Here is a 7,935-nt window from a genome sequence, read left to right on the forward strand (position 1 = left end):
GTGCTTGCCTTCAAATACATCTCCACTTGAAAATTTACTTGACACTTCAACAATGTATGTTTTGTGTTGTAGGTCTGACTATGTTCCACAACCTCCCCCGTCACACCTTCGGTCACATCCAGGGTCACCTGTTCCCCAAGTACTTCACCATGGGGAGTGTCCTCGGCCTGGTCGCCATGGTGACATACATGTACGAACATCGCCATGGAGACATGACAACCCACCAGAAGATTGAGGTGTGTACATCTATTTTATCATCTCTGAAAATATAACTTATGATAAAATAATCATTTTATCCATCACCAGTATTTCTAGGCTAATGTCGGTATGCCATTTTGTTTTTTGAACAAGACATCTTAGAGAACAATTGGTGAGTTTGGAGGTGGATACGTCTTTTGCTTAAGCAAGGAGGTTACAAAACTATTGATTAATTCAATTGGTCTATCTTTTAATTAGCCTGAGTGCGATCCTTCATAGTGACCGCTGGCTCAATACCTTTGCTGGCTATTTAAACCACTGGGCTATTTTTCAACCTCTTTGGCCTAAGGAATGCTTCATTAGGTTTTAGAAAAGATCCAAACACAGAAGCATGTTAAATGCTTTCCAACTTTTGTCAAATAGGTAGAAACATAGGTCTATGGTAAAGATTTGTATCAAAACTACATCAAGTTGTGATAGCTTTTTTCTGAACATCTTTTGACTTCCATTGAATGGTCGTAACTCTTGTTTATGTTCCAGATCGGAGTCCTGGTTTCTGTCTTTGTGTCAGCCTTGCTGAACGCTGCTCTGATTGGTCCAACCAGTCTGGAGCTCATGACTCAGCAGTACATGATCGAGAAGGAGCACGGTCACGGCGATGAGATCGGCACGCACCCCAGCGGCAAGATCCGACAGGACCCCAAGTACCAGAAAGTGCGGAGGCAGTTCCTGCAGTACCACGCCATCTCCTCCCTGGTCAACATGGTGGCACTGGTGGGCAATGGGATCCATGTGTACTACCTGGCCTGTCAGCTGGCTGGGATATAGGATGGCAAAGTCCTGAACACATCCTTAACAAAGGCCTGGGGAGCTAGGCTATACATAAACTGCCTTCTTCTTCTGACTCCTTTCAAATTGATATTCAGCAGTTTGATTTGCTTACATATGCTTTGAATTGCTGTTGTTGCTATTCCGTTTGGCAGTGTAGTAGAAGGCAGTTTGTGTTGGACACATGGCTTTGTCCACAAGATGTCTGTGCTTGTGACAGAATACAATAAAACATATATGTGCGTAGTGAGCTGGTTTTGCTGTTCTAAAATTGGGTCTGCTACTGGAGTCAGTATATCGATCTAACTATCGTAAACATATTTTCTGAGCTTTCATAGACGTATTATGTAATTTTTCAATTCTTTTTAATGAAAATTGATGAGCAACATAATTGACATGCTGGGACCCATTTATAGCAAGTGTGATGAGTTTGTGGTCCGTAGTTAAATGACAAAAAATACAAACTCAGAAATATAAGAAGACTTCAATATTTACAGCACAACAATTGTACATGTACTTAGTAATGAGATCATGGATCACAATTCCATAATGTTATCAATAATATTGGATATATCTAATCCATAAGTTGACATTTTGATTGATAGAAGTAACATTCCACTAAACTGAATCATGACAAAAGGGAATTGAAAGTAGAAGAGATTGATACATTTCATGTTGAATTGAATACTTTATTATTGCTTAATAAATCACAATATCGTTGTTTGTTTTTTGTGGGTAATACACTAAGTCTTGTAATCACTTATGATTCAGCTATTCTTATTTTTGCAAGGAAACAAAGACGACTTCAAAAGTATCTATTATTGGCATGTAGTTCATGCACATAGTTAGTTTTTGATAAAGGCTTTGCTCTAGAGATTGCTTTGGGATTGGCACAGTAGTCTCACCAAGTTGGAAAGTAAGTTAACAAAATTTGCAATGCAGAATACGACTGCATTTATATGGAAAATATCTAACAAAATTGTAGTTTAAACTATACTACAAGCATTCAAAATGCAACAAGTTTGATAGAAAATCTCAAACTAGTGATTTCATTGTCATTATTGCTTGTGGGCTCATAGGTAAAACCTTATTACTAGTACTTGCTTTTATCTAGGACTGTGCAGACAGTCTTATCAGCTGAGCTATTTTTGCAATGTACCATTTGAGAAGCAAATATTAAACAGTAAGACTGTGCCAACCTGTACTTTCTTTTCTTTCCACAGAACCAATATTTAACTAACTGTACATATTTTTCAACCAATGGTGAAGTGATATGCCTTCCATATAGTTTCATATATAAAACTACGTAAATCGCCAAAAAATATCCTTATCTTCAGAAGCCTATTATTGCAAAGAAATCTTTCAACTTATATCATCATCATAATACATCATAATTATGTATTTCACCAACTCTTGCAATTAGATAACATTAGCAGTACGAACATTTACTACTGATGAAAGAGTTGTAAAGTTATGACAACTTAAGATATTGCAGCGTTCCTTCCAATCCTCTCACCATTCAGGATTTTAATTTTCATAGAGCGGCCCATTTTTTTTTTTAAGACTTACAAAAATTGAGACAAGGGACCTGATGTAGCTGTTGACCCACTGGATCTGTAAAAATGACAACGACAAAAACATTATCAGACCTGAAACTTACATCTATTTTGATTTCGATATTTTGCAGACATACAATGGGAAAGAAATAAAGTGTCATTAGCTTATTCTGTAGATGTAAAATGATCATTTTATGCACTCGGGGACTCCTGATTCTATCTATCACAATCAGGCTTTATCTAATCACTTATACAAGTAACATTGGTATAATTAATCAAAATATAAGTGATTGACAGGTGTCAGACCTGAAAGTTTGACATCTTCTGACAGCTCACCCCGCGCCCATTCGTCAGCGCCATCACAGCAGTCACATATCCCATCATTCACCCTGCTGGACGGCACATATCTCCCATCGGTCCTGCAGAAAAATCTGAAAAAAAATTTTTTTTACATTTCTTTTTACATTTTTTTACTAAAAATAAAGTAACAACTTTTTAGTCAATTTTTCTTCTAAATCACTTTTGTCTACTGCATTACTTACTATGTCTTAAGTTTTAGCCTCACCTTCCTTTTGGACAGGCGTTTGTCCCCGGCTCGTCTACACCATTGTCAGGACAGTCACAGTAGTCATCGTTGAGCCTCGTCACGTTCATCCGTTCCTTTGTTCCGTAACAACTGAAGAACCCCTCCTTCATACCCGCAAGCAACATCTTCGCCTCTAACGGGCCCGCTCCCCTCAAAAAGTCTGCGTATTTTGTCGGGATGGCATCTGTTAAGTTCAGCTTGGTTACAAGGCGGGACACTACTGTTGGGCTGAGTTTTACATCATGGTGTTTTTCCTTGTGAGCTTTCAGGTCACCTTCATACAATATGTCCTTCCTGATACTCAACCCTTCTTGCAACTTGGACTTGGCCTTCTTTGCAACCTCTTGGCTCAGGATATCCGCAGATAGAAACTAGAAGGAAACAAAGAAAAGGTACAATATTTGTATTCAACTAATTAGTCGTAGACTTTCAAAAAACAAAATAATTGTGAGGACAAATATTGTCCATAAATTATGATAAGACTGCCTCATCTCTTCAACCCAGGACAAAAAAAATTAGACTAATGTCAATGACAACATTTGATGACAGATGGCTATGGAGTTTTCTTTAAAGCTTTTGACAATATTTATATATTGATAGAATTCCTGCTATTGACCATTGTCCGTGCATTACACACAAAGTAAATCATTTTTACAGATGCCTCAATTACATCACTTTTCCATAATCTAAAGATGTCAAATTTTATCAATATTGATATGAGATAATTTGAGTGTGAGTGAGTATATTAACGTACCTGGAACAGAAAGTAAATGATGGCGATGGTGCTGAGGATGCCGACCCATGTGAAGATACTGCGTCGCGTCAGAAGGCGGAATGGCGACGCCCTGAGTCCTAGCGGTTTCTTCATCCCTTCTCGTCTGTCTGATCCATCATGTGTACACACTATGGGCAGATAAGATTTAAACAATCATCAATTGCATCAAACCCCACTACAAACTTTAGCTACCTGGACACCTAACTGCACAATGCAATCTTCATGAGGTCTGTATCTATTCATCATCATGAGTGAGTATGTATCTATAGAACCAGTATAACGGCCCTTCAACATAACACGCCATCTTTACGGGCATGCTGCCCCAGAGCTGCTCAGGCTATTATATACTAGTAGCTGCCCTCTTTACACAACTACATGTAATATGAACTATGCACGTGTAGGTGACAGGAACTGGATTTTGGAAACGGTCACATGTTTTATTCCACTATCTTTCATATCAGTGGCACTTTAGGTAATACGTCAAAGGTAAAGGCCCCTGACATGTAAACATTACGCCATTTTGCAGACACCATAACTGTCAGCAGCAGATACATCTCAGGGGACTTTACCTTCAAAATATTGCCCAGAGTTCCTGTCACCTCAATGACCTGTCACACATAACCAACTGAATAACTGACCAAGTTAACTGAACAACCAATCCACCAGTTAATAAATTTATGAATCAACCACTAACCAATCAACTTAAACCAGATAACCAACAAACAAATAACCCAACCATATGACCTGGTGATACCAACCAACTTACAGCCGACTAACCAATTAAGTAACTGACCATACAGTAAATCAATTAACGTTAACTGACCAACAACCTGCCATGCAAACAACCTTTATACACAATGTGCATATCTCACAGAGAAAGTAAACGTGCGTCTTTTCTTGTGTGTTTGAGCGTGTCAAGGGTTCTTGACGGGTTCTATAACATCTTGGAGTAACCTAAAGAACTCTTTAATCTCTTAAGACCAAGGAGCTCCTTGTTCAGGCACAACAACTTACCTGAACAGGTAACGCCCCTCCCCACACGCCGTCTCAACTTTGACCTCTACAGCGTGGCGCGACCATACCATTCTCCCTCAGGGAGGTGAAACAGAAAATGTTAAAAGGTAAATAAAACTAGAATATTCGGATATAATATAGTTGTATATTACGAGTTTTAAAATAATTCTAATCATTTAGCAAAAGAGATATTACTAATTTTGTGAATTCTCTCCTATAACTATACCGATTTTAATTTTGGTATAGCCTAGAGAAAATCACCTGACCATGACGTCAGGCTGTTCCGCCATCTTGGTTAGAACGAAGCCTTGAAAATTTCCTTCGTTTTCGTCAACTATTTATTACATTTCTGTGAGATTTTGAAGGGAAAGGAAAATTGGCAAGATGTGTGGGGGATTCCACTGCTCGAAGAACGCCCTGGCGGCGCTAAACATCTTGTATATCGTGAGTATTGTGGTGGTTTTTACACACATGCCGGTCGCTGTTTTTCTCCTGTCTTACATGTCTGCTTACTCACTGAACAGGTGACGTGGCCACTAAAGATAAATTAGACAAAAAACGTTAAGATTTCAACGGATGATTCTACATAAATAGGACAGATTTTCTCGGATTTTCACTCATGACTTGCTGATGCATCTGAGGGAGAAAACTGAGTTGAGATTCTACGATTTCTGTGATTTTATGTGAAGCTAAACTTTCCAGATTTGATAGACAGTACAGGTTGTTGTGTGTTAGGACAAAATGTTGTCCAGGAAATAGGGTTTTATTTCAATATTCCACATCTCGTCATCCAAAAAATTTAACATGTAAGAAAAACTGCAATTTTCATGTTTTTTCCTTTGAACTTTCTGTACAGTGTATGATATGAAATTATGGTGACATATCCTACATGTATATCGACCCATGTAGTGATCTATTTTCATCTTCAATCACATTTCATCTCAGGCCTCTATTTTGTCATTAATGATACAAGGACTATAACATGGCGTGAAAGAAAAAAGTGGAAATTCTGTACAGAAAGTTTCAGTGCAGCACCCAGATAGCCGCAATGGGGCCAAACATTTTAGAAGTAGCATAAAAGAATCTCATAGTAGCAATTCATCAGTAGTCATAACTTCTTGGGTTCCTAAATTTTATCCAGCAAAAGCATGATATAGATGGTAACATGCATTTTAATAGGAATGCCAACAAGACACTGATACATTATTGTATTTATTACTAAGTATATAGAGATGGTGTTGTCTTAAGTATATTTGTGCACCTGCGCTTCTTAAAAGTAAGGGAGCAGGTGCATAGAGGAAAAGACAAACACACTCAGGGCTACACCAACTCTGTAGGTTTAATTTATAGGAACAAGCTGTACATAAAGCTTTGTACCTAAAGAAATTTTAGGTACAGCAAGGAGGTTAAAGTCTTTTTTTAACCTCCTTGGGTACAGGTACTGGTACAGGTAAACAGTTTAGGTACAGGTCCGGACTTGAACCTGTAACGTTACCTGAACCACTTGTTCAAGTAAAAGTAGATCTTTAATAAGGATAAAAAATAATGGATATATGTGGAATATGCTCAATCTTGATTTGATAGTAGGATTCGCACTCTGACACAATCACAATTTTACAAGTTGTACAAGTTTATAAAAATGATAGCCCTTAATAATAAATCCCCTATTATTGATTTTTATGGCCAAACCATTTATTAGTATCTTTTGATGATCTTGTATTGTTTTTACTCATTCTGAGAAACCTTAAATTCTAACTGCATATTTTTCTATCATCACCATTTTCCCCAGCTGGTTGCTTTTATCATGATCGGCGTAGCGGCGTACGGTCGTGCGATGGCTATGGTGACCAGCGTGTCCATCATCGGAGGAATCATCGCCAGCGGAGTCTTCCTGCTGTTTATCGCCATCATAGGTCTGGTCGGCGCAGTCAAGCATCACCAAGTCCTGCTGTTCTTTGTATCCTTTTTGTGATCTTGATCAGTTTGCTGTTGTTGTGGCAGGTTCTCCTACAAACTGGAATACACTGGAATGTGCCAGAATGTACCGTATCGTTAGGTTCTTCTAAATACAGGAATACACTGCAATATGCCAGAATGTACCGTAGAGTTAGGTTCTTCTAAATACAGGAAAACACTGTGATATGCCAGAATATACAGTCTAGATGGAGTCACAGTACACTGCAGCTGGATGATGTAGAGCAAAATGGGTCCTCTCAAGTATAGGAATACAATGGAATATGCCAGAATGTAGAGTATTGATTTTCCTAAATACAGACTTCCAGAATATTCCAGAATAGACAATAATGGGTAGAAATTGTGATGAAATACATTTTGTGTGGGTATTAAAAGGTGAAACTTTTTTATTCTTGTTTTTATTCACCATTATTTACACCATACACTGCACTATGGCCTGCCCAAAATTACCCTTGACCTTTGCCCCAGTACATGGTGATCTTGTTCCTGCTGTTCATCATCCAGTTCTCCATCTCCTGTGCCTGCCTGGCCTTCAGTACAACATACAAGGTTAGACAACAACTTACCATCCTTCAGATGGCTACAGCTCATGTGTTGTACCTATCAACGGTTCTTTTGATACTTTTATACTTTATCAGCTCAATATACATATATATATATATATATATATATATATATATATATATATTATATATATTATATATATTATATATATATATATGTATATGTATATATATTGCACAGTTTATTTATATGTTGCCTTGGTGTGGTACAACTGGTAGAGCGTTCGGCTCGGAATCTAAAGGTTTTGAGTTCAATTCCCACTATGCCCTAACGTGTGGCCTTGGAAAAGCACGGTTCACCAAAAGAAAGTCGGCCTGTTTCGCCCGTGATTTGATGACAGCGCACGGAACGCAACAGGGCCAATGACCTCTGATATGTCGCAATCACATTTGCCGCATAGGCTGACGGGATACCCACGCCAAACACAAGCGACGCGGGCG

The 7,935-nt window shown here is 38.3% G+C and overlaps 3 protein-coding genes across 5 annotated transcripts in view; 2 read left to right on the forward strand and 1 right to left on the reverse strand.

Moving 5' to 3' along the window:
- LOC118403939 (transmembrane protein 205-like) overlaps window positions 1-1,747 on the forward strand; it is a 4,290-nt gene extending 2,543 nt beyond the window's left edge. For both annotated transcript variants that reach the window (XM_035802821.1, XM_035802822.1), the window contains 2 exons: window positions 73-236; window positions 739-1,747. In XM_035802821.1, coding sequence (XP_035658714.1) covers window positions 73-236; window positions 739-1,026 — 452 coding nt within the window. In that variant the 3' untranslated portion in view covers window positions 1,027-1,747. The remainder of the gene's footprint in view (window positions 1-72; window positions 237-738) is intronic.
- LOC118403938 lies at window positions 1,702-5,050 on the reverse strand. Of its 2 annotated transcripts, none has more exons than XM_035802819.1 (5): window positions 4,958-5,050; window positions 3,923-4,071; window positions 3,148-3,539; window positions 2,889-3,013; window positions 1,702-2,640 (listed from the first exon to the last, which is right to left on the reverse strand). In XM_035802819.1, exons 2-5 carry the CDS (start codon window positions 4,034-4,036, stop codon window positions 2,585-2,587), a joined length of 687 nt encoding a protein of 228 aa, XP_035658712.1. In that variant the 5' UTR covers window positions 4,037-4,071; window positions 4,958-5,050; the 3' UTR covers window positions 1,702-2,584. The 2 variants fall into 2 exon arrangements, with proteins under 2 accessions (XP_035658712.1, XP_035658713.1); XM_035802820.1 differs by lacking the exon at window positions 4,958-5,050 and adding an exon at window positions 4,816-4,936.
- A 163-nt stretch (window positions 5,051-5,213) lies between these two features.
- The window catches only part of LOC118403940 (tetraspanin-31-like), a 7,310-nt gene continuing 4,588 nt past the window's right edge, over window positions 5,214-7,935 (forward strand). Inside the window, exons 1-3 of the mRNA XM_035802823.1 lie at window positions 5,214-5,401; window positions 6,747-6,914; window positions 7,400-7,480. Coding sequence (XP_035658716.1) covers window positions 5,342-5,401; window positions 6,747-6,914; window positions 7,400-7,480 — 309 coding nt within the window. The 5' untranslated portion in view covers window positions 5,214-5,341. The remainder of the gene's footprint in view (window positions 5,402-6,746; window positions 6,915-7,399; window positions 7,481-7,935) is intronic.

Source organism: Branchiostoma floridae, chromosome 16, assembly GCF_000003815.2.
Source record: "Branchiostoma floridae strain S238N-H82 chromosome 16, Bfl_VNyyK, whole genome shotgun sequence".
NCBI classification, from domain to species: Eukaryota; Metazoa; Chordata; class Leptocardii; order Amphioxiformes; family Branchiostomatidae; genus Branchiostoma; species Branchiostoma floridae.